Source organism: Vanellus vanellus (assembly GCF_965231255.1).
Source record: "Vanellus vanellus genome assembly, chromosome: 4".
NCBI classification, from domain to species: domain Eukaryota; kingdom Metazoa; phylum Chordata; class Aves; order Charadriiformes; family Charadriidae; genus Vanellus; species Vanellus vanellus.
In genome coordinates this window covers 37,198,536-37,225,868 of record NC_138909.1, presented here as the reverse complement: position 1 = coordinate 37,225,868, position 27,333 = coordinate 37,198,536, and the positions used below count along the sequence as shown (strand labels likewise).

The 27,333-nt window shown below is 37.8% G+C and overlaps 1 protein-coding gene across 1 annotated transcript; it reads right to left on the bottom strand.

Annotated features, from left to right (window-relative positions):
• Window positions 1–3,990: 3,990 nt before the first annotated feature.
• On the bottom strand, window positions 3,991–21,126 carry RBM46 (RNA binding motif protein 46; the record flags this gene model as incomplete). The annotated part of the gene is made up of 4 exons (XM_082483066.1): window positions 3,991–4,034; window positions 13,888–14,670; window positions 16,088–16,555; window positions 20,976–21,126. 4 exons carry the CDS (start codon window positions 21,124–21,126, stop codon window positions 3,991–3,993), a joined length of 1,446 nt encoding a protein of 481 aa, XP_082339192.1.
• Window positions 21,127–27,333: the final 6,207 nt, after the last annotated feature.

Genomic DNA, 27,333 nt, shown 5'->3' with positions numbered 1-27,333 from the left:
CTGAATCCAACCTACTACTCTGTCTTCTCTTCCTTGGAGGTATCTAAGGGTCGTGTAGATATAGTGCTCAGGGACGTGCTTTAGTGGTGCACTTGTCAGTGTTAGGTTAATGATTGGACTAGATTATCTTACAGGTCGTTTCCAATCTAGGAGATTCTGTGATTCTGTGTTGCAAATACTAAGTTCTGCCTGGGAAAAGGTACTGGGAAATGGGAAGACTCGTTCTTCCCCTCCCTTGCTGTTGAAACTGCAGAGCAGAGCAAGGGAGACAGCAGGACATGGGACAGAAGGACCCTGTTGCTGTGGGAACCAGCCGAGGCACTCAGCGCAGGCACAGAAGGTCCCACATGTCGCTTCAGGAGCGCTTGCCCACCTCAGGACAAGCGCAGGACCCAGGAGTTACGTCCTCTCCTCAAATACAAGAGACAGAAATCAGTTTTGGCAGAAAGGAACACAGAGCTGAGATGGAAGCACATATCCAGCGAAAAATAAGAGCCCCCAGGGCCATGCTTTTTACAATAGTAATTTTTTTTTCTTCTTCATTAGAGTATGAACATCAGTATTGCAGCCCAGAGGTAGGCTCCTAAATCATAAAGGGGTAAGATTTAAGATGTCTCTTGTATTTCCCGTTGATTTGATCAGCTTCCTTTGCTCAGAGAGCTATTTTATCACTTGAAATGATTCGACTTCTGAAAAAACTGTGTAACTCAGTGAATACCATTCTTGACATTCTAGGCTTTTGCTCTTTGCTTACACCTAGGAGACATTTCCAGCTTTGAGTCAAATGATCTTTGTCAATATTTGGTTTTCATACACTAGTGAATACTTCCCTCTGCAGGAAACCGTAAGTCAATAGCAGCCATCGCCTCTGGCAGCGTAGAAAAAACGTTCCAGGCCTGAAGTGGTAACTCATATAGCTAAATTTACTGAAATGGGTACTTGTTTCTTGGCAAGCTGCCCTAGTGGTATGGTCACGTTTCACGTTAAGTTTTCCATCAAGGTATTTCCATTGCCTTTCACACAGATTTTTTTTTTTTTTTTAATTGCTTTTTCCCCAGTGGATTTTGACAGCACATAATGGCCAGTGCCATTATCTGTGCAGAACATTCTGACACTGGTGCTTACAAATATTACCCCCCTTGGATTGTCAGAGGAGGGAAGGTTATCTTTCACGTCAGTCATACTCTGCCATGGCTTTCTAAAGGAACTTGACTTCCTACCTAAACTGAACTGCAGCGAACAGACCAGCCTCCGTCAGCTACAGCCTGCCTTCGTAGATGCTTCTGGTTCCTGCACTGCTTAATTTCAATTTCTGATTGTGCCCATTACTTTCCGACAGCCGTAAACTCCTGCACCTCAGTGCTTTCCCCTCCCCATCTAAAAATCGCAGCATTGTGCCTTCTTTCTGAAGCACCAGAGGTTTTAAAATGCATAGTATGATCACTACCGTTTGATCTACAAGCCAATACTGCACTCGGTGGTTACTACCCTGGATTCTTCACCTCTTTCAAGTCTAAAACTTTATCTGTTGGCTTAGTTAAAAGCATCACTGCATTCTAAAACCATAAGGCTGGTTTTGCAGGTTTCTCTTTGAAAATATTTGTGTCCTTAAACGTCTTGAAAGTTCACCCACCTTCAAGCAGTACATAACATTTTCCTTCAATTCCCATGAGCAGGTACTTGCATTTGAGAGTCCTAAAAATTCCACCTGCTTTGACAGTGGTTGCGTCATTTAATTGTTCTATGGCTGTTTTTTACCTTTTTGGTGACAGAAAAGCTTCTTTTCACAGGACCAGCCTCACAAAAATTAAGCCCTTCTGCAGTAAGGCCAAAGCACATCAGTTGGATGGAAGAGGATTTTTAAAATAAAATTTAAGCTGTTATTGAGGTATACTTAGATAATTCTCGTCAATTAATGCTTCTCTATGGTAGTTTTGCAGCACCTCTACCTTTGGAAAGGGCCTACCCTCATCACAGTCCCATATGCCTGACACAATTCCCAATAGCCAGTGCCTCCGTGGTGGCCTGAGCATTGCTTTCATGAGGCAACACAACACAGGCTCTGCCTCCTAAGGAGGTTGAGGGTGTTACTTATTTTATTACTGATGCAGCACTCGCGATGTAGTGAGGGCCAACCTTTTTACCCTTTCCGACTCCTAAGCTGAATAGTTCATAGAATGAAAGAATAGTTTGGGTGGGAAGGGACCTTTAAAGGTCATCTAGTCCAACCCCCCTGCAATGAGCAGGGACATCTTCAACTAGATCAGGTTGCTCAGAGCCCTGTCCAACCTGACCTGGAAGGTTTCCAGGGATGGAGCATCATCTCTGCTTCCACTGCCTGCGCATTTCCTTCTTGCCGTTCAGTTTGACCAGCAGGTTTCGACTCAGCCATGCTGGTCTTCCTTTCCTGATTTCTTACATCTTGTGCTCTATGGAAAGTGTCCTTAAAGATCTTCCAGCTCTGCTCTGCTCTGCTCCCTTGGCCCTGAGGGCAGTTTCCCTATTGACTAATTCCTTGAAGAGCTGGAAGTTTGCTTTCCTAAAATTCAGGGTCCTCCCTTGACTCTTTGCCTGACCCATATCCCTCAGGACTGCAAACTCCACCAGTGCATGACCACTGCAGCCCAGGCTGCCTCCAGTCTTGATGTCACCAATTAGCTCACTTGCGTTGCTGATCCAGTATTGCCTCTCCTCTGGTGGGGCTGTCTATTACCTGGCTTAATAAGTTGTCTTCGATGCACTCCAGGAGTCTCCTGGATTGCCTACAGCTCACCGTGCTGCTTTTCCAGCAGATGGTTGGGGTGGTTGAAGTCCCCCAGCAGGAAGAGAGCCTGCGAGCGTGATGCCTCCTGTAGCTGGAGTAAGAAAGCTTCGTCAATAGGCTCCCCTTGATCGGGCAGTCTGTAGTACACACCAAGCAGTAGTTCAGCCACAGACCACTTGGAACAATGATTTCAAGCCATGGTGGCTTATAACAGCCTTGTTAGCCTGGTAAAAACTACTAGGGGTAGAGAAGTAGCTCTAAATGACTGCTCTAAACCACCCCTTTTGGTTGTGTTGGGGCCTAATGGGGCTCTTTCTAACTGCAGGAAAGTTCCATTTAAGACTGCTGGATCATTACCTGTTTTTCTTTCTCTGGTTGTCCACTAAGTTGCACACAAGTTGCCCGAAGAGATGCTAAACTGGTCATTCTTTGTTACGCACAGCAACTGCGCCAAGAAATTCACTGAAAGAGAAGACTTGTAACAACTGACTTCGAGAGGGTTGCTTTTACCTCAAGAGTGTGGTAACCTAATAACTCCCAGCTGATGTGGCTCTTTAATACAGTTTCCGACTTAAAAGAAATCCCCATTAATTTAGTAACTCTTGTTCATGTTATTAAATAGGATGCTAGCTCTTGGGGACAAACAGCCTTAGTTCCCCCCACTCCATCTACAATTTTTTTTTCCCAGGAAAAAACAGGGATCAGAAGGTAGAGGCTGCTGCCCACAGCAGGTTGCTCCATAACATTGGCTTTACCATTTGTCACCAACTGTAAGGTAGTAATAATATATAAAAAAAAAAAAAAAGAAGAGGCAAACAAGCTGATGAAAATGGTTATCATAAGAATAAGGACCGCCTCTTCTTATTTAGGGCAAGTTTAACACAGTGGGTTTAGCATAAAGGAACAAAACTTTGTTTCACTGAAGTCAGCAACTTCTACTTTTGCAAGTACTTCCAGTTCCTACATCAATTATAGAACAGGACAGTATACGCATTCACTTATATCAGTTATACAACAGTACTGTAAAAAATTTGCAACACCATGTTTTCCCTTTGTCACAACATTTTCAGAAGAAATACATGGTTTGGTTTTTTCAAAGGTTAATAAGCTCCAGTGAGACTTTAATAAATATGAAAAATATGCTTGCAATTTTGCACACTGATTAGAGATTTTTAATGATGTGTTCTAAATAAACTTCAAAACCTCTGAATTACAGCTACCAAGTGCTACTGCTGCTTCAGCTGCTTATTCCTTACACCTTTGTTCTTATCTGCAAAACAAAAACCAAATTCTGTCAGAGGGCCGTACTTGGCTTACATCCCCCCAGTACTCATTACACTCAAATGTTTGATCGTGGTTTTGTACAGTCACGCTTGTTGGGAGTACTGAAAATAATTGCCAAGGTACATGCTCATGTGAATAATGATGGGAGTTGCTATTTCATAGCAAAACCGCTTTTTGCACAAGATGGCTCCAAAGATGGAAGCATGGTTAGAAACCTGAACAGGAAGGATGTTACACACCTGAAAAACACAATCCTACAGCTTTCAACAGTACCGGTCAATACCTCCTTGTGTTCACTAGGTAAAGTCAGCTCTCCTCCGGGTATTCATTTTAATGCAATGTAATCTTTGTGCAGCTTGTCATGCAGTTCCCCTAAATAGCTAACAATACCAATTCTACCTAGGTTCGGTTGGCCCATATTTCCATTCAAAGTATTACAGAAGATTGTTTTAGCAAATCTTTCTTCACACGCAAAAGTCTATTGTATTTTCAAGGTGTCACTGAAGATGCCTATATAAAAAACTTGCAATAAGAAAGTTAAGTCTTAATCAAGACACCTGAAATAAATAAAAGAAAAAAATAAAGCTCATTTCAGCAGTCTGCAGGCTGGAATTCTCAGGCTCCCAGGCACACATACTTTTAAATTAGTTCCCCCACATCTTATCAGCATTCTGCTGTATTGTTCTATCTCAAACACTTATTTTTGTTTGGCCTCAGGGACCACTTAGTTTAAACATGAAGTAAAGCAACCCCCCTCTTCTTTCCTCCCAACAGAGTTTCTTAGGAAATCATAACAGTTTAACAACTTTCAACTGTGAACAACACTACTAAGCAAACTTGCTTTTTAAAAATGACATTTCTTTTTTCAAGGTTTCCCTAAGCCACTCAAGTGCCCTTCCTCTTGTTCAGCAAAGCACCTGCCCTGGAGCCTCTGGCCAAAGCTTGCTACCAGAGGAAGCAAAGAAAATCCTGCAAAGTAAGTTTGTGAAGGTACCGTGTGTAAAATAAGTATTTTTCACACACACCAAATACTAACAGCATAAATTTAATATAAATGTTAATTCAAGTACAGAAGTCAAACACATGATTTCAACATTAAAAATTACAACACTTAAAACAACTACTACATAGCTAATAGCAAATGCAAATAAAATTAAACTGCTATAACTGCACCTCAATTAATTTAATATGCTGATGAAATACGTTTAACTAAAATACGTAATGGACCACAATAGTTGACTGCTTTAAGAAAAATTATTCAACTTTAAATCTTTCCACTGCATCGTTTTCTGTCCACATAATATTCCTTTTTGACAAACACTTTTCAGATAAAACACCTTACAACCAATACTTGCACAGGTCAGGCCCTTAGACTCTTAATATATGCCACTTCGCCCATTCCTTGACCAGGAACTGGAACTATATACCAAATTCAAAAAGATGGATGATCTACTGTATTAGTTTCAGATTTTAAAAAAAAAGAAAAAAAGGCCTTTATTTTTTGTCATTCAATAAATAAAGCACTTTACTGAGAAATGCTGAATAGTCACAATAAAAATAAGGATGGCTCACTCAAAATGAATTACATACGTATACCCGATTTAAAAACTTGAAAACTATTTTCAGTTCAACGCTACTATGTTTTTTTAAGAAGAACACGGCCTGATTAGAAAGTAAGCTGCTGTTCAACATGGATACCACGGGCAAGTAGAAGTGCTGGTTATGAGGGATAGCCTGGGTAAGAGTAAGGCCTCTGAACATGGAAGCACACACGTGTCCCGGCAGAGAGGTGCTAACAAACAGGAAATGCAACTTAGTGAGCTGTACATAAAAGTACATGTAATTTGTATGTGTCAAGATTATTTTTTTGCCCATTTTTGTCTCAAAGAATTATCTAAGGTATTGAACCTCAACGTTATGACTACAGCAATATATCTCATGTATCCTGATGGTACATCAACATAAAGCCCTTCAAAATACCACTCCTTCATTGATGTAATGCTATACCAGAAGCAAAGATTTTATTGGACATGTTCTTCCTATAAAATTTTGCATCGAGTTACAGAAACAAATCCGAGTCTGGGATTTAAGTTTCATATTATGTATGTTTATATATGAAAAGGCAGGGTTGCCAGGGTGATGTAGTTTTGGTTTAGGGTTTTTTTTGTTGTTTTTTTTTTTTGTTTTGGTTTGGTTTTTTTTAAATGTTTGCTTAAGATTTATTACTTACAACAGAAGCTGTAAAAATTCTGCGTGAAACTCAAAATACAGGAGTAGGAATTTATAGCAAATTATTTCAACACTAAAAATAAGCTATTGTTGTATAAACTATTACAGGTACTAAAAGTCTTTTAACAAAATTATCTTTTCAAAACAAGTTTAATCAAGCTAACCAAAACATTTTAACATTCAATTTCACTAATCCTTAACATGAAATGCTTAATGCATGCATATGCTTTGAAGAATTACTCATCAATAAACACGCAATGATGTGAATTTCTGGTAATTATCTATCAGTGTGGTGTTCTTTTTTCTTTCATGGCAAAATCCAAAGCGACAAATCCCAAACTTTTCTTCTTCGGGGCAATTCAAGCCAAATAGGGTGTACAGTGGGCTGCAGAAAAAGAGGGGGAAGGGGGGAAGAAAGTTACTTTTGATTTCAGCAAGCATACTGTATTACCTATTCCAAGATGGACTTAACTACTAAGGAACTTAAGATAATGGTGTAATGAAAGCAGTCACAGTGTTATGCCAATGCTGCATTCTTCCCTTTCTTCTGCACCCCTAATACTAACTCAAATCATTAAGAAATTATTTAGTCAAGAGTTCAAGCAAGATCAGAAAGGACCTAGTAAAAAAGATAAATAAAAAATGAGAATTTATTAATCTGGGTTTTTTCCTAACTTATACTTTAAAAAAAAAAGCATCTTCAGTACTGAACATAAGTATTTTCTCAGCCTATATATGTATTTTTAACAAAATTTTACAGTAATGACCCTTTGTTTCACCTCCACTGAACACAAAGTATTAATGAAGACAACTTCAATGTGCCTATTAGATCACTGTTCTGAGTTGTATTAATTTGTTACATATATCACGTGTATCATAAAGGCAGTCTTTCCTTTTGTATATTTAACACTTTAAATGGGGTGTATTATCAAGTACCAAGTTCTGCCAGATACATACTGCATTAAAAAAAAAACAACTTCATTGGGGTCATCAATGGACTAAGAGCAAGCACTAAATTCAGTCCTGTTTTGAAGTGACTGACTCTACTGAAGTCAGTCAAGTTATTTCATGGATAAACATACTCCACCATTGTAACAGCTTTCTTACTAATTTTTTTTTTTGCCAAGTTCTCCTACATTGGCCCAGATTTAAAAAATTATGTTCCCTGCCCGTAAGCAGCAGCAACAGAAAAATAACTGAATCTTCAGGACAAATGCTGGGTGACTCAGATTAGAAGCTTTGAGCAGTAAAGTTAACACCAAGCATGGATTTAATGCTATTTTCAAACTGCCTTATAAGCTTTTAAAAACCAATCTCACGACATTCTGAGAAGATGGTAATCCTCATTTTAAAAAATGAAAGAGGCCTCAGAAGTGACAGACATCCACGCTTAAATTCATCTTCAACAGCATATTTGAAAAAAAAAAAAAAAAAAAAAGAGAGAACATTTACCCTTGTGGGATAAAACGCAGAAAGTTAAAAATTACACTTTTTGTAATTAAGAGGAGGAGACATTAGTGTCTCTCTTTTACGTGAAACTGACTACCCAAAGAAATAGTCCAAGTCACCAGTGTAGTAACAACTCTGCTCCTGAAAAAAAATTTAAACCTCAGCTGGAAATGCAAATAATTCAGAAGTGACTGAAAAATGACTCAGAGTCATTCTAGGAGTAAAAATCATGACCTTCCTTTGGGGTGCACAATCCATGTGAACATAAGACTGGGTGATCCATCAGCAGGTCTACAGCAGTAGAGCTATGGTCTCCTTTGAAGAAAAAATGGACAGAGTATTTCTACAAGCCTTCTCAGAGGTGCGTATGTGGGCAAATAACCTTGAGACCAACTTCTCTAGCAAACAGTCCAACCAGTGCAACTAAGACAATGTCTTTAAGGTGGGGAAAAAACCTGCACCAAACACAATCCTGGGAGCTTCACTCACCTCCACTATCCCACTAGGCTGCATTCAGGGACAGCAAAGTTATATATGCTTGCTCAGGGGCTGTGACAAAAACCATTATGTATAAGTCATCTGATAAATATTTAAGACTTCTAAATTCATACTGTTAAGGAATATCTTATACTATATTCTGAGCTTTTCTAAAAGTCACTTAAAAAAACCCACCGACCAACCACCACTTATCATCTATATTTGCTAAAGAAAGCCAGCAATTTCTGTAGTTTTTTAAAAACCTTACATTTTGTACCAGGCTGTTGCTTGTTCCAACAGCAATATAGTTAATTTTGATAAAGCAAACCAAGGCAACGTTGAAGTAAAGAAAATCCCTACAATGAAACAGTAAAATAAAAACATTTCACTTGAACTGTGACATCTTTAAGTTTAATGTCCAAAATCTAGGACAGCAGTCTACTGATACATTTGTTCTGAGACCCAGATGCTGAGTACAGACTCTTGAACTAGTTTATACAAGTGTTATCCTTGACTTGTAAATTGCTACTGCATGCAGTATTTAAGAGGCTTAAACAAGTGAATTCACAGTATTAAGTTACAGTGCTTGTTCCACCTGTTTCAGTAGTTTACTACATACGTTCCATGTGGTGAACTGAAATTAAACTGTTATTTATGTGCTACAGTTAGTTACTAAAATGCTTTTCCTTGATTCAGAAATTTATCAGTATATTTTTCTTTTAAATACTTTTTGTTAAATACTTTTAAATACTCTCTTCTACCTAAAAATTAATTTCTTAAATTGTGTCTCAGTGAGACAGCACATGAAATAGGCATGTGTGAGTGAACAAAGAACACCCTGTTGCCGAATACAAGCCTCAAACCTGGCAGTTCCCCGAAACAGAGGAAACTTTGGCAATACTTCTTCCCTTCTTCATCACCCTCAAGCCAGACTCAGTAGGAAGAGAACTCCCTAGAACTCAGCCTTTGCTACAGAGGGTGTTATCTCACGGACTAGAAAGATGTTCTGACATCATCTGGTATTTCCTTAAACCAGTGGAATTTCACCAGCAGTAAGTGAAAACAAAAGAAACCCAAACCAAAACACCCCCCCCCCCAAAACCACACACAAAACCAAAACAAACCCAACAAAATGAAACAAACAAACAAGCAAAAAAAAAACAAACAAAACAACAATTGTTCTCAGAAGAATGTTTCGCTTTTCCAGGCTTCAGATGTTTACTTTCACTAAAGAAAGGGAAGTGGAAATTATCCTACAATTCAGAGAACATCTATGCAACTTCAAGTCCTGTTCTGCCTACACTTCGAAATCACCTGGATAAGCCAGCTTGATTCAAGAAGCTACAAAGTTACATTACTGATGCAAAGTACCTGAATGATAAATAATGCCTCCCAATAGGCTTTCTACTCTGGGATTGACTCTGCACTAACACTGCTTCTGGACCAGAGGAGGAATATAGAGTCTGTGTTACTTAGCACAACTATACAGTCTCCAAATTGGAGCTGCCTCATATCTAGGCAGCCTCCAGAACAAGCAAGAATAGGAAGGCTTACATGGTTTTCTAACTGGATAGCACATTTAACAGCCAAGTACCATTTTACAAACACTTAGGTGTTCTGTAACTCCTAAAGACACAGACTTACTTGTGTTGAAATTATATTCAAATTAATGGAAAAGGTAATAATTTCTTCTATGGGGCATTCAGTTTTTTTCATATTTTGTTTGCCCCTCCACCCCCATAAACATTCACCTTCTTCTAGGAACTTCAACATGTAGCTCTGCTCCCCTTCTCACAAATAGACATCCAGACATGTAATTTCCATATATGTAAAGAAGCCTGAGGGTTTTTTCCACTTCCTTGATCTGTTCATGATTTATCTAGTAACATTAAAATATAGCTTATTCATCTTTCAGTGAAATGATAGCTTTCTATATTTTCTCCAAGCATTGTTTTCAAAATATTCAAGTGACACCAAGTGGTAAATTGTTGTACTGCTGTCTGTTCAGGACTACTGTATCCAGTAACAGCCAAGTGCTCTGTTATATGAAAGTAAATATAGAAATATTTATCACCAAAAAAAGCCAAGAGTGCTTTGAGATTATTAATCATAACAGTCCAATTTTAAAATTCTATCAAAGTAGCTGTTTCTCATTCACCTACCTCTTAGTCTGCTTATACGCTTCAAAAAGAAAAAGAACCTGTACACATCATCAAAAGTTAAGTGGGCAAAAAATGAGGTTCCTGTAAGAGAAGTTACTTACCAGCAGGAATTATTCCCTGTGCCATCTTTATACACTCCTGCTTATAGTATGTTGCTTCCAGGAAGAAACTCACTCAAGACTTTTTTTTCAAAATCACTGCAACTTGTAAAAAAAAAAAAAAAAAAAAAATCCCCCTCCCAAAGAAACTCACAACATATGCATCCATGCAGCATCATTCAACATGCCAAACCATATGACACTTCAGTGAGAAGGAGGGATCCTCTGTTGCATCTAGCAACTCTTCTTTAGCTTCAGATGTTTCTTTCAACATAGCGTATATAATAAGTTGGAACAAAAACAACTTCTGTAGATTAGATAGGGAAAATAAATTCTATTCCTAGGTCCTTCGGGCTATGTTTCAGTATCACAACAATGCCAACATCAAAAAGAAGGCTTTTATCAACACGAAAGAGGTGTATCTTTCAAAAGTCAGCCATGTATGTTTGCTTTGAAATAGGGCTCTGCGTGCTCTGCACAGGGCCAAATCCTCAGAAACAAGAATGCAGAGACCATTAAAAGAAAAAAGTTTTATAGTTCAGAGGTAACAAGACCACCTTACCAGAACGAGGCCATTAGGTGGAAAGCTTTTAAAAACCAAACCTGAGATTTGGGAATTCTGCTAAGTAAGAATTCACATTAATTGTAATCATGTGGCACACTGAAGTGCTGAAAAGCTTTAAAATACTGCTAATTTAAATTCACCTTAAAATGTTTTCCCTATAGCACTTATAACTGTAATGGAAGAGAGAAAAATCTCAACACGTACTCTCTTCACTTTTTTTTTAAACTTGCTTGTAGTCTAGATTTGACCACAGCTGTGAATAATCATTTTAATCTAATTTTTTTAAATTGTTCTGATGATTCTTTCCCAGAGAAGTACAGGTGACAAAATATTCTCTTTAGATAATGCCATTTGTAAGCCACAAAATGGCAGGAATGCATGGTCAAGCATAAAACCTGAAGCTGTCTTCATTCTCCTTTAAAGAGAGCCTCACACCACTATTTCAAGTTTACCATCCTTTTTGTCTTCAGGATTACATGCATTATAGAGGTATGGCCCTAATTTTCATAGCTAGAAAGAAAATGGCAACAGACACTCAACCAGTAAAATGTCCCCCCACAGTGTGTACAAATCCAGGCACAGATACTTAGCTGTTTTATTATTAAAAATAAATTATTCTGATCACTTTGACCAACTGAAAGTATCACCTTCTGGAGGTGACCCACTAATGCAAAACAATCATATCACTGCTAAAGTGGAGACAACATACAGGGCTTTGCATTTTGAAGATTCTTCTTCCTCTAACACCTTTTGGGCACACAAAAACAAAACCAAGGAGAAGCAAGAAGAAAACACTTGTTTACATTTCACTCATGCATTGCAAAAAAAAAAAAAAAGGCATCACAGTAAAACCTAAAATAATTCTGCTACAAACTGCATCCAAAAGAAAAATTTCACCACAGCCTACATATCAAGAGACTTCCAGAATGAGTGCTAAGTAGCAGTACTAGGAAGAGAAGGATGGCAACGCTATTTTAACAGCTTGGTATCAGCAGTAGCTTTTCCAATCCACCAAAACTAGAACAGGTGAGAAAAACAGGAAAAAAAAAAAAAAAAAGTGGGGGGAAAAAAAAAAAAGGAAAAAAAGGGGGCACTATCCAGAGGATGTCACTCCTGATTTCAAGCCTGGAAGCCCATGGCTTAAGAAGGCCAATATTCTAAACTAGAATGTAAAAAAACACAGCAGTCTCCTAATAAACTGAAATAATAGTAATTGAAGCACCTCCTTTTCAAACTTCCTAAATATTATAAGAAGCTTGGAAAGAACTTGCCTACTACTCCAAAAACCAAAACACTGCCTCCCAAACAACTCTAGCATTGCTCCAATTCTGAATAAAAAACAAAACTAAACAAAACAACCAACAAAAAAAACACCACAACCCAAAACACCCTCAACTTTCTACACACAATTAGACAAGAAACTAGTTTGTATCATCTGAACAAGTCTATTATCTCCAACGTAATTCTTCACAGGCATAATTCTACACAGGAAAAAAAAAAAAAGAAAAAAAACCTCCAAACCTCTGGCTCTAGGATTCATTAGAAGCATTTTTTTGTAATGACATAAAAATATTTATGTTCTACAAAAAGACTAGCAAGAGTTCATTTCATGATACAGCACCTACTGGTCTAGTCATGCTGAAAGAAATCAGGCAACAAATACACAAGAACACTACTCTGCAGATCAGAGAAATTACATGATGGTTCATAATAATTGCAAAATTATGAAGAACAGTCCTATCTCATCTTCAAATATACCAAGACGTAAAGGCCAGAAAGAGAAAAAGAGCTAACTAAGCAGAAGAGAAACTGTACAAAAACTCAAGTGGAATAAATTAAACAAAGCTTTGCCTGGAAGTATGAGTAGTTTTCAAACCATTGCAGTATGGCTCTGTAACAGCCTTCAAATCTGAGTACCGAAGAGCCACAATTCTCATTTCTTTGAGGATGAAGTTTGATCAGATGATGACTACAATTACTAATGGAACAACCTGACACTAGAAAGCAGTTCTGTGTTCTGAATGCTGTCTGCTGAATGATCTGAAAAATGCTGGGCGGGAACTCGGTAGCAAAAGTGTTACCTTTTATATTATTTACGTATTTCACTTTACAGAGCAACAGGGATATAACACTGTCAGAACTACAGTACTCTGTCTTCTCAGTTATGAAAAGAACAGATTTTATGATAGCTTTTTGTACTATAAAAACTTTCCTTTTCTAGTAGTTGCATTCTGACTTTAAGAAATGGAATATATATAAATGAAGATGCTAGACTTAGAAAGTAATTAAGAATAACCATATCCCTATTTTCTCCCATTTTCTGGTTAAAAAAAAAAAAAAAAACAAACCTAAATGACAACATTCTTTACCCAAAGATAATACATGTAGAGCCATGTAATGAAACTCCTATAGCCTTAAGAAGGTCCATAAACAGAATCAAAAAAGCTTCCCAAAACTACTCGTTTACCTGAATATTGATCTACCACTTCTGTTTTCCTTATTCATAATACATCAAGAACACAGACAGCCTTTCAAATAAATTTTCAGCACCACAATTATCACATAGATGACCTTATACCTAAGTCACTTAACATGTCATCTAGTTCTTCCTTATAAATCATTACGGTAGACAAAATTACCCTAGCACTGCACTGTATAGATGTTTACACAGCGTTTCTTCAGTGCTCTCATCTGATGGTCCAGATTCAGCTGACTATACAAGAAAGAATTCCTCTGTAGACTAACTTATACATTAAATAAAGATACACACTCAAGCGAAGATATGCACACAATGTACAATTTTAAAGTAACTTTTCTGGCATCAGTTCTTAAGAACTAAATGAAAGCGTTTATGCTTACCTAGATGTAGAAGTGTGAACTGTGCTGCCAACTCCTTTGCACCTTCTACTGTTGTACAGAGTTTGTCTGGCATGAAATAACTCTGGGAACCGTCTGCAATGCTAGGAATAAGCACCTTGTACACCAAGAGTATTTTCCCATCCTGACTTGTGGTTGAATACAAGTAGTATTCTGGTGGTGCCCAGTTATTTTTATTGCAAAAATAATCCAGATGCATTGCTGCAGAACTGAAGTGACTGGATTTTAAAGAATACATGCTAATTGGAGTAAGCTTTATTCCTGGAAAAAAAGGATATGTACATCTTTCAACCTCTGGAGGGCCTGGGCTCTGCTGACCATTAAGACGAACTGAAAGACTTGCTGGCCTCCCTAAGGATTTTTGATGACCATCTTCTTTGTTAGGGAACCCTAAAAGATTTTCAGAACCGGGACTTATCTGACCATTAAAATGTTGCTTCCAAGTACCTTCTTTGTTAACTGGCTTTGCCAGTGTTACCTCAATACTAGCTCCATCAATGCACTTTCCATTCATTACAGACATAGCAGCAATTGCATCGTCTCGGTGGAAAAAATGAACAAACGCATAATCTCTCAGCTTCTTTACACGTTCAACTACACCTGGCTTGAACTTGTTGAATTCAGCTTTAATTGTGTCCTCTGTAGTAGATATCATTAGATTTCTTACATATAATACTTTAACTCTCTGCATTGTTTCTTCATCAACTTCTTTCTCTGGGTCTGCCCAGTCTACTTGAATAGTATGACCCCAGAGTTGGAATGTTCCTACAGCAAAAGAAGCATTACATAAATAAGCAATATGCAAAGGAAAACAAAATCATTCTTATCAACTACCTCTACAAAAAGCAAACATGACATATGCCACATCAAACAGTGTTTTTCGTTGCCTGCATCTACTTAAGCAAAATATGTACAATATTACTACTTGAAATTATTAAAGAAAATAAGACTGCAAAAATTCAAAATGTTCTGTCTGTACCCTTTAGGTTAATTAAGCACCATAATCACAAAGGCTGTGTTTTGACAGCTTTTGTGACATGCATATACACCATAAGCAACATATTTTACTTGCTAGTAAACACAGCCTCTTCAATAACATTAACACCTTAAAAAGTAAGGTCAACACCTGGAAAAAGCATCTAAATGTAGATGCACCCTCACAAGCCTGTTGCGGCAGACACCAAAATCTTAAACTAAAACCAAACAAACAAGCAAACAAAAAAACACACCAAAAAACCACACCCCACTTCATTACTCATTTCAAGCCACCATTTTGAGTATCACATAACTAGTTTATTCTGCATTCAGTGATCTGGCCGTATTTCTCCCATTACTTTGCAAGGCCTATATAAGTCTTAGGTAATGCTCTTCCTTAACACTCTGTGATTAATGCAAGACTTGCCTAAATCTTAGCCTTAATAAACACAGGGAGTTTTGTCATTCATTTCAGCAAGACCAATGCTGTATTACCTGTTTTAATGACTTCGCTTCTCCGACTGTATTGTTTCATTTTCTCCCTAATTAATATCTCTTCCTTTCTCTTTCAGAATTTCCCTTTTTAACTGTACCTTTAACTATTCCCTCTTTCAATATACTTAATCCCTTCAATTTTCCCTCCCTCAAAAGGTATAAAAAGGTGCAAAGAAAAAAATCGTCTTCTACTTGTTAAACTTTTAAAAATATTTTCTAGTAGAAAATTAGAGACCTACTTTCAAACATTTTTAAAATATGAAACATCAATAACATCACTTATGACACTCAAAGAAAATAAATTCCAAGCATTATATTTTTTAAGCTCAGCTTTAAAAGAATTCATGTGCAGGGACTTGTGCATGCAAATGAAAACTGGATGAGTGTCCAAGCAAATACGTATCTTGGTGTAAATTACAGCAACTTGTGTTTATGAAACAGATGTCTGCTCTTTCATTCTCAGAACTGCTTAAATTTCAGCTTCTTTAAAAACAAAACAAACAAAAAAACCCTAGGAATAACAACCTAAAGAAAAAAAAACCTGATTCATGAATCAAAGGAAAAAAATATCCTCTTGAGCTGAAAGGCACTACTGCAGTTTTGTAACTCTCAAAATACCTTAAAGGAAAACAGGATGATCCACCACCCCACCTCCTGAAAAATCAAGACAGATACTCCCCAAAAAACTCAATTTAATTACAAACAGGTTTACCTGGGATTAGCCGCCTTCTAGCCATCGCAGCTGCTCTGTGAGATTCATATTCTACAAAAGCGAAGCCACGATTTTTAGTTTTGTCAGTTGCATTTGGATAAACAATGACATCCACCACTCCTTCTGTAACTTTTTTCATTTCATTCAGTATTTCTTCTTTCTTCTTTTCTTTTGGAATTGCTCCAATAAATAGTCTGCAGTTGTCCAAGCTTACACAGACACCAATAAATTTCCCTGGACGAATTTCGTAATTATTAAGAATCTTGATGGCTAGCTGGGCTTCCTCTTTAGTAGTGTACATCACAAAAGCATAGCCTCGATTCTCACCACTGAATTCCATCATCAGCCTGAACTCATAGATCTTCCCAGCTCTCTCGAAAACAGGAACTAATTCATCTTCATACATATCACGAGGAATCTTACCCACAAAAACTTCACATCCACGAGGTGGTGGAGGACCTTCCCAACCTTAAAATAAATTGTCCAACAACAAGCTTAGTACAAATGCCAGACAGGCACACTTCTCTCCGCCCCCGTAATTTGCAGGTGGGAGTTAAGCATTAATTTTTAGTCTCAATTTAAAATGAGCATATTCCCATCTATTATTACTTATTTTTGTTATGTTTAAATAAAAAATGCCACAAGACCACAATTTGTATTTCTTTTAATTCTTTTAATTTCTTCTAATTACTGTTGACAAGTTAAAACAAGAATATAATTAAATATTTTACTCTGGCTTAAAGTTCAGAATAAATTATATTTAGGTGATTTTGTAATTAACTTAAAACTTTTTCCTTCATGTATCATCAAAGAACATGCAATCTACTCATGAAAGAAAAAAATTTAACAGAATTGGGAAATTTTTGCCTTCTCAGAGAAGAAATTTTCATCTATACGCTGTACACTGAGAACTACATGGTACACATTGAAGCTACCAAGGCATCTGAATTGACATGCATTTGGAGCCACACTGCCATGGCTTATCTAGGAAAAAGTTTGGCTCTGTTGCACACAACATTCAACACCTTTATCATTTTCAACTTTATACACATTTATGACCACTTCAACTGAGGTCTGACAGGACATGGCAAGTAACATGGTTTACAAGCTAGTACTGTTATCACTCACATCATGGCAGTCAGTTACCCACATAAAAAGTATAAACAGACAGTACACCATTTAGAAGCTCCAAGGACAAAAGCAACTGCACACGTTGATCAGGAAAAAAGGGAGGAGGCTATGCTTGACTGTGTAGGAAAGTCATGAAAATAAATAACAACATTCATTTATTAACCAGACAAGCTTTTACTACCATCCTTAGCCTGGTGTCTGATTAAACAGTGATTCTCAGTAAGTAAAAGCCACCTACCATTCAAAAAGGCCACCTTCTAATTTTAAAGCTGCATACTAACTTAGCATTACAGCACATTACAGCCAACTGAGAGTAAGTTATGACTCCTGACTTAAAGGAAACCTGGTCTGTAACACACTTGCCAATGAGCGACATGTATTTAACAGAGCAAACATGGAAACAGTTAATCAGAAGCACCATTCTTCAAGTAGTTACCAACTGACCAGTTTCCTTGACTGGGTACTTGATTTATCACTGGACAATAGATTATGGGCTTCTCTTTTTTGCAGCAGTTCAAGTCATCAAACTTCAATGCACATTATAGTTATAATCCTCCCACTGTTAGCGAGTTCCATGCTATCTCAAGTTTTCTTCCATGCAATTCTAATCATCTTAAATTTTCTTCCATGTAATTCTAATGACTAGCATACCTAATGACATCATTATGTCTGTAGCAACCAAAGCAGAGGACCCAAACAAAGCAATGACAATTAGCTTTCTTAACTCTTTTTCTTTTCCCCACACACGCTCCACAGACACATATTCCACGTGGCATAAGCTGAACAAGAACTGTGCTGCTGCTAATTGAGGTGGAAAAAAAAATACAATTTTTAGGATAATTTAGAGCCAGATCAGCTGCTTGCTCTCGATAACATGCCAGTCAGATAAACAAGATGGTAGCAGGAAAACAGAAATGACAGGGAGACTGTCCCCCTTGGCAGCAACACAAGCTTATAGAAACCACATCTTAAACAAGAAAAATTCAGAGTGAAACTCTTCATTTATAAACAGTAATTGTAGTTTCTTACAAGCCATCTCAAACATCCAAGTTTCATCTGGCCTAGAAAACCATTTATAGTAACTTAGGGTAATTTCCAGCCTAAGCAAGTATGAAAATAGATGAAGATTTAAAGGAGAGGTATATAATTACTGTCAATGAACAGTTTTACGGAAGATGCACCTTGTCAAACAAATCTAGTTTCAGAAAAAATTAACAAATTTCATTAATAAAAGTAACTTTGCTACACAATACACTTAATACTGCCTAATGTTCTAATTAAAAAATCATAATTATGATGTAAAAATTGTACTAAATATTTTAAGAACAGGCTGAGCCCTCAGAAAGTAGTCAGTGATGCCCTGCAGTTCTTCCAGTGCCATTTTCACAATAATTTCACAGGGCTCCATTTGCCCATTTTATATATGATAGTAAAAATATGTATGTAATTTTAGACAGGAAAAACTTCCAAAGAGAAATAATTTTGATGCAGCTGTATCTTAAACTACATAAAGCAATGAGCTAATGGTTCACACTTACAAGCATGACTTATAAAGATGTGGGATCATGGGCGACAAATAACAATGAACTGAAACAGCAGCATAAAGAATTGTCCTTCTTTCTGCTTGTGTAAGTGCATAATCAGATTCAAAAAGTGTTACTGTATTTCATGTGATACAACCAGGACTAATTCTCAAAATTCTCATACATTGCTGATGTCAACAACAGCACTGGAAAAATTATTCAAGTAAACAAAATGCTTCAAAAATATTTAAAGCATTTTATTCATTTCATCAGGATAACATGAAATGTTAAGATAAAGGTAACTGACACAGCATTATTACAGAGAATTACTGGGACTAGGTATTTCATTGAGATTTGAAAAAACATATTTCAGACTAGAAATAAAGCCCAAATTCAGCAGGAAAGATACTAACCATTTTAACAAGCTAAGAGTAGGAGTATATAATCCCACCTTTCAGAGTTCTCAACATCAAACTTTTCTAAAACGCGCTTTAGCAAAAAAAAGTCATCAGGCTCTACACAATAATAACTGAGCAGGTAGTAATTGTGTAAGATACACAGGAGTTCAAACTAAATGATCTAGAAGCCACTCATTTTCTTAACGTATCCTTGAGAAGAACAAAACGATATTTTGATAGGGAAAAAAATGCTACGTAAGTTTTAACTCTTGAATAGGGTAATAAAAAAGTTAATTAGGAAAAATATATACCTACTGAACTATTCCTCCTTCTTTGTTCAAATGTCTTCATTCAAAACAGTAACAAATTCAATCATTTGGGTTTCACCCATTTATTTCACAAACTGTCAGCCTTTGCAGCACAAAATAAACCCACTAGTTTCCAGCATTCGTGTAAACATGCAATAAAGTTGAATGATCTTACAACATCTTCAAACAAAAATGCCCTTTATTGGTCCTACTTAAAACTAAGAGCTGTTTAAACTTATTTTGGAAAGCAAATTTAAAGTGCTGAACAAAAGCTTTTCCTTGCACTACCTGTGAGCATTACTTGTTTTCTGTAAAGTAATTCTGCAGCAGCAGTTTCAGCAAAACTATTTTAGCAGGGGACAGGGCTATCTCAAGGTATGTATTATTGCTAAGTTACTTGATCACAGTATCGGACATGGTTTTGAAACAGCATTTCATACACCAGAAAAAAAAAAAATTCTTCCAATGCAGTAACATTCTGAAAATTGTTTACTAAATCCAGTAGCCCCTCTTTCCAAATTGCAATCTACATATTCCATATACTGCAGGACTTAATTCTACGGGGGGGTTTTGTCACTTACTTCGGTGGAAATATATTTGGGCATATAAAAAAAAAAATATTTTAGTGACAAAGTTTGTTTTCACTGCAGGAATAACTTTCCAGTTCAAGTCTGTATGTCTCCCATTTGCACCATGACAACAGATCCCAAACCACCATAAATTAAACAATAAGATGACTGTAGTTTTTACAGCATCAATACAATATCTGTTATTCTCTGGGATTTTTATCAACTGTTATTTTCTGTTTACACATACTCAACAATTTCTGTTTTCTAGTGTATTAAGTGAAAGAACAATAACACATGAATAATAAACTCATAAACTCTAACTTTTGTACTTCACTGTTAAAAACACATCCAATGAATGATAAAAGCTCCAGAAACTCAGCATTTATTAATTTTTCTTCTAAGAATGAAGGCAGGGTGGGTAGGTTTTGTTAGATATGGAGAACAAATTAGTCAACTCTGAAAACAAAATGAGTTAGATTATCTTCACTGGTGCTACCTCAGAGAACAGAAGTTTGTAAAAAAAATGCTTTGGCCAATGCAAGTGATAAGACAAGAAATAAAGTAGATTATGCCTCCTGTCACCAACTTGTTTGTCCCTTCTGTGCCACTAAACGTTTTCAAGCGTGTTCTCAGTCATATGGGATACACGCGGTATTTTCAACTCTACATTTCTTTTGCTACCTGTCCACTTTAGTTGCTTTTGAAGCTGTGAGTTCTTAAATCCACCAAGAGCAAAAGTTCGACAAAGTCTAGCGCAACAGATCTTAAAACTGCTGGAAACTGTAATGCATACCAGGACACTGTATGTGTTGTGTTTCCTATAGTCTTTCCCTAAGCATCTACTGCTGGTCATTGTAAAAATACAGAACATGAGGCTACAGAAATTTTCAGTGTGATTGAGTATAGTTCTCCTTACAGAAAATAAACTCCAACTTCCTAATCTCAAAAGAAATGCTTACCTGGTGGAGGACCACCAAATTTTCTTTGCCCATTTTCTTGAACCATGCTGTATCCAGTCTTCTCCATCAGGGCCAGTAAAGCAGCCTCATTCTGAGTGCCACTTCGGATTTTGCCACATCCATTTGGTGCTGCTTTATTTTCCTCATGCATATCTCCAATACCTTCAACAGAACATTGCAGATGTTTCAATCCAGATAGTTCTAATTTGTTATATGTATACAGAAGCTACCAAAGCACAGAAAACCAACATGCTATACCAGCCTAGTTACTGTGACTTTGTTTAGCATAAGGTTCAATCCCACCTCCAACTACTATCATCTATATATTTGCTTCCAAAACATTGTTCTGTAGCAGTGATAATCTTGAACTTTAACCAGTAACTACATATTCTATACTCAAACTTTCCTAAGTGGTGTCACAACTTCTAAGTATGCTGCCCTTCAAGAAGAATAATGAATACTTTCATAAATCATGTTGTCACAGTTGTGTAGAGACCTATATGCTACTCAAAGTGACAAGTTCCACTTTCTTATTACTACATTTTATAGAAATACCAATGATTTTAAAACTGTATTTTTGTACAAACATACTTAATAAATGCATTAAGCCCACACCTAATTAATCCAAACACTTCAAAGAATTTAGGAACAAAAGTAATTTAATTAAAACCAATATGTAATAAAACTAGGCATAACTGCCTGGCAAAACTAAGGGGTTGAAATAATTCCATTTCTGGGGCCTTTATTTTCATGCCTCTATCAATTTCCACAATTTCCAAAACTAAAGAAGTTGATCAACACAGTTGCTGCTGCTCTATCCGCTATTTCCATGGCATGCCAAGATCTCATACAACAGCTTTAGGTTTCTGTCATCTAGGTGATGGGAAACAAAGTTCCCACCAAGGAACCCATTTGGTAATTACCAACTTTACTAGTCAAGCCCCTAAAAGAAATTAACTTTCAAGTCAGATTTTTTTTCCACTGCCTCTTTTTTCTTCCCTAATTTATATTTTCTTTTCCCAAGATTCTCTGCCTTAAAGTCTACAATAGTTAGACAACCAGTCTTCTTCAACACTTCAATCCTTTGCCCGAATGGTATGTCCAAGTGCTATGCCATGCATCCTCCAAAAGAAATGATGCCAAGAAAATCATGACCAGAAAAATAAGCTACAACTCCTGTTTGTTCTTTCATGTCCCTTATATTTTCAGCTTGCTTTATCTTCGTGATCAGGATCCAATAAATAACATCCTGAGATCTCAGCAGTTTATTGTTTCCAAGAAAAAGTTAAAACTAGCTTCAATTTCACACAGACGTTTCTTGTCAACCCAGTACTATTTGCTGAACACTGAGGCTTCCTAGTTAAAGCCTCCATTAATAAAATATCTGGAAAGCAGAAAATAAAGGAAACTAAACCAAGGACAATAAAGAGTGCATAAGCATTCACATGTCTGTCTCTTTGTTAGACTTCCACTACTCAAGGTCCCAAGAAGCGAACTATCTCAAACACTGCAGTAAACTCAAGCTTTTCATGCTGAACTGAACACTGCCAAAAGCGAGGGAAGAAGAGTTCAAAACCAGTTAAAATTACATCCTTTTTCCACAGTCTGAAGATGCCTTCCCCTCTTCAGCTTGTCACTTCTGGTGCTTTTGTACTAATTACTTTTAGCTTGATTATCCAAATGAGCACCACTATGAACACATTATTTACATTGCTTGACATATGGCTATGTAACTTCCTACCACTAGCAGAAACAAAAATTAGTAAAAATAAAGCCATACATAGTGGTTAATGTAGCAAATGTTATCCCACTCATCTTTATATATAAAAGTTTTCAGATGATTGCTGGTCACACTAAGCAAGCTTTTGCCTCCATAAGCAAAACATTAACCATCCCCATGGTTGCTATTGTTCCTTGTTTCATTCCTCAATTACACATTCCACTGAAACCAAACCAGTATCTCAAATTAAAATGATTTTGCATAAATTGAAGTTTTTCGAAAGATTATACACTGTATTTATGGAGTGATTAAGCCCCTTCCACTGCCGCATTTATGCATGTTATGCAATGGTATTACTGTCCAGAAGTGGATGCCATCCCCCCAGCAACAGCTTAGTCATTTCAAATATGCTTTGAATCAAAGTAATAATGAAACTACTTTTCAGTGCGTTCTTCTCACAACAGCCTTCATATGACGTAAGAGACTTTACACATCCCTTAATCAGAGTGGTGATAGAATAAATACAACTGTAATTTTTTCCATCCTAGAAAAAGACAACTTTTGGTGGAGATGAGATAAATATATTTTGTCTTTTCTATCAAGCTGGTATTCATTTTGGGGCAGGAATCCATGCAACCAACCACTCTGGAGAAGCTAAGTTTATATGACACCCATTGCTGGTCATTAAAAAAGCCAATACCCAAACAACTCCTGGCTTCAGCAAAATGAAAGGAAGCTGGTTAGAACACAAAAAAATCCCCAACTGAGAACAGCAGTAACACCATGACTCCTATCTGCTACAAATGCTGTCCCACATCCCTCCAGCAAGCGAATTACGTTTACAGCCTACAAGCTGCATGGAGATGCCATAATCAGCAAATCTCTGAGCAGTTTCAGGCCTAACAAAGTATGGGTATAGACAACAAAAAAGTTGGGGCAAGGGAAGGATAATTAATTTTCCCTTTGTCTCAAATGAGTTCAAACATCCAACCATGAACGTTATCTGCAAGATCAGCAAGGGGACACCAGATTAAAATTGTGGGAGTTGATGAGGGCGCCCACAGCGCTCCCAGAGAGGTAAAAAGGCACTGACGAGTTAGGACAAGAGACCAGTGGAGGAAGGAAAAGGACCGGGGCGGAAACACCACCTGAGACGGCAAGACGGGCATGTGGGACAGGGAGAGAAAAAGAGAGGAAAAACAACAGCCTCGGAAATACCCTGCGCTACTCTCGCCGACTTGCGCGTTGAGGGCCGCGGCCCCTTCTTCACACACCCTCCTCCCTCACGCCACCTCCGCCTTTCCCCACAACACAGCAAGGACCCGAAGCCGCCGCTATTCCCAGGCAGGAGAGGCCGCAGCACCCCTTCCCCGCTAAGAGCCCTGCGCCACACCGAGTGAGGAGCCCGCAGGAACGAACCGCGGTCGCCACCTCCGCCAGCCGCCTCACGCGCTGGGCCCCGCCGCCGCAGCTTTCCCTCGCTCTGTCCCCGCCTAGCCAATCACCAGGCGGGCAGGGTGGGCACGGGCATGATTGACAGGCGGCACCAGCCAATCATAGCGAGGATGAGGGCGGTGCTCGGCACGCGAGCTCTTTTAAAACAGGCGGCCGTTGGCGACAGGAGTACCGCAGCTGCGCGGGGCGGGGCGGTCGCGAAAGGCGTTGGGTCGCCGCGTGGTGGCCGCCCTGAGGGCGGGAGTGCTGCCGCCTCAGAGCCCTTCCTGAGGGAGCTCGGCTGGCGGCCCTGTGCCACCCCACCCCTCCTTTCCTTTCCACCTTTCCAAAAGGAGGACTGTTTGTTTAGGTCACCGTTAGCTTTTTCAGAACCTGGCTGTTAGGTTTTGTGTCTCTCGGCTCATATCCTCTCTTAAAAGGTTAATTTGGGCCTTTAGGGTATGCTCTGGTGAGTGCTTGTGCTTGAGGGAGCAGTTTGGTGCAGGTCCATGTTGACCACTAATACCTATGTGAATTAAGCCTGTTTTCAATCCCTACTGTTTTAGTTAGTATTTCAGTCACTTAGAAAGTGAATCACACAATGGCTACAGGCGCTTCCCATGCCGGTTGGGCTGGGGGCCTTTGCGGTTTTAGCACTGCCCTTGAACTCCCATCAAAACTGCATATGGGTGGCAGCCGTGCGTGTGGCTGCAGCATGGGGCTTTGATGGGCACATATCAAATGCACCGGAGGTGATAAAATTGAGTATGGGATTACTTTGAGAGTTCTTTGTGTTGGGTTTTTTTTGGTTTGTTTTTTTTTTTTTTGTTATCAAAATGTTGTGGCCCCCTTTCCCCATCTAGCAAATGAAAGTCAGAAGCCAAAATACTTTCACCAAAGACTTCTTCCCTTCTCTTTTTCCTAAGGTGTAAATGCTCAACTGTACTTTATTAATAAGGCAGAGAATCTCAGAATTTTTGACTTGGGGATGTGCAAATTCATCTTTATTATTAATATGTTCCAGAGCTTTTTGCAATCTAGTTTTGAATATGTACTGCCATAAAACTTCCACAGCATCATATTAGACATTTACCTATTCAAGTTCACTTATCTTTCAAAGTGAAAGCTTATTATCCTTTAATCATGTATTTTACAAATTATATGTCTCCATTTAAAATTTCTGAATTACCAACATACCAAAGCTATTGCTTTCAAGATTAAATTTCACCACCTTTTGATTTCACCACCTTTTGATTTTTTTTTTACCACATCTAAATCAGCCACAAAACCTCTAATAGGAATAAATCTGGGGTATATTAAGTTAATAAAGTTTGGGGTATTTTGACTGCAACTCGGTGTCCCTGTTTTACCTTGGAGACCACTCACTCCCTGGCAGAAAATTCCATGTCTCAGTTGTTATTGCTGGTGGAAAGTACCGAAAGAACTGAACAAAAAATTCTCATCTAAGTGAAAAAAAAAAAAAAAACCAAACCAAAACCTCCAGCATTTTGTTTGTATTTCATGTAAGTGACATGTTACTGGATGGTTTACCATATACAGACTGCTGCTCTGGGATAGAGGAGCTGAACAGCTGCTCAGCTGGAAATGGTAACTCATTCCAGCACTCAACAGCAGAAGGTCTTGAGAAAAACTGTATACACAAATTTGACATCAGGTTTTTCTCTTTCTGACATGACATGAATAAAAGAGAAAATAAAAATAACCAAAAGTAGTCAATGTCTACCTTATTATCTCTTATTAAACATCAAAGTCAGACGTAGGAACTCGAGACTCATTCGGTTTTCTCACTGACCCCTGCCTCTCTAAAAGAAATTAATGATCCTTTCTCCCTTTGTTCCTCACGTGCTAATTGGGTATCAGAGTTCTCACTACCTCCTTGCCCACAGGTGCTAGCTGCTTTTTACTCTCTGACAGTCTTAATTGTTCAGTATAAGTGGTTTTTACTAAGACCAACTGTTTCTAACCTGTGTATGTCTTGGATTTTGCTGTGACTTGTGATAAAGTCTGAGCTGAATATTTCTTTTCTAATAAGATTTACAGGGGAATACAATATTTTTATTGAATCAAGCAATATATCTGATAACTTAGGTATTCAAAAAAGAGTTTGCAGACCTGAAAGCTTCTCATGGCTAAATCAAAACTATTTATTCACTGCAGCTCTCGCTGAAACGTTGCTTTTCTTGTTTACAATGGAGCAGAATCACCAAGCAAACACTTCAGTGAATGTCCCATTTTAAAAATTTAGGTTTAGTTACTTTTAACCGTTAACACAAGGTGTAATCCTATCAAGTTGTGTGCAGTTTTAGGGGATTAGCCACCTCTCTCCTCCACCAGGTAGACACTGCCCCTGGTGAATTCTACCTTGTTTTTATTTCTTCCCCCTGTACTTGATGGCATTCTGCATTCAAAAGGCATATCTCACCTATTTTTCAGTTGCCATCGTTTGGATAAGTGTGGTAGAAGCAGTAGGGCAATTAAAATTTTAATTCCCATTTCTAGGAGTGACAACCACAGCAAAGGGAGAGTTTCTCAGTTGTAGTTTTTCTTTCTCCTTCCCTATGCATATATAAATACGACTCATCCAAATTAATGCTATATTTTAGTTCACTTATTTTTAATGAATTTTGACTAAAGGATGGGAAAGAAGACCAGGCCCAGAACAATGTTTGTTATTTATCAGAGTATTTAGTGTTTTACTGCTTTACTGAATCTGTACCTTAGTACATACGTGTTTTAACTTTTAAACCTGATAAATAGAAACTTATTTTAGGATTATTTTACGAGAGTTACAGTATAACTTGCAAAAAGCATTTGGCATAAATTCTTGTTCGAAAATTACTTTAAATTGCAAATAATATGCTATTTGCCCTAAAGCTTTATACAGTTCCTCTTAACACTGAGTTAGTTTCCTCATTAATGTCTTTTTGAAACTGTCACAAATCTGATGGATGAGGAATGAGGGCAGAGTTCTGCCAAGATTATGACATTTATTCCTTTGGCTAAATTTGAAAATGTGAAAGAGGTCTTTTTCTTGCACATTTTATTTTATAGCGCTGCACTAAACAGTTGCTTTTCTTTTCCTCGTAAGTTATTTTAGGTAACTGTAACCCAGCAGTCCTTGATGTTTTTTAACTTCTGTTTCATTGGAATGCCAGCAAGCCCCAGCATATATATTCCTGGAGT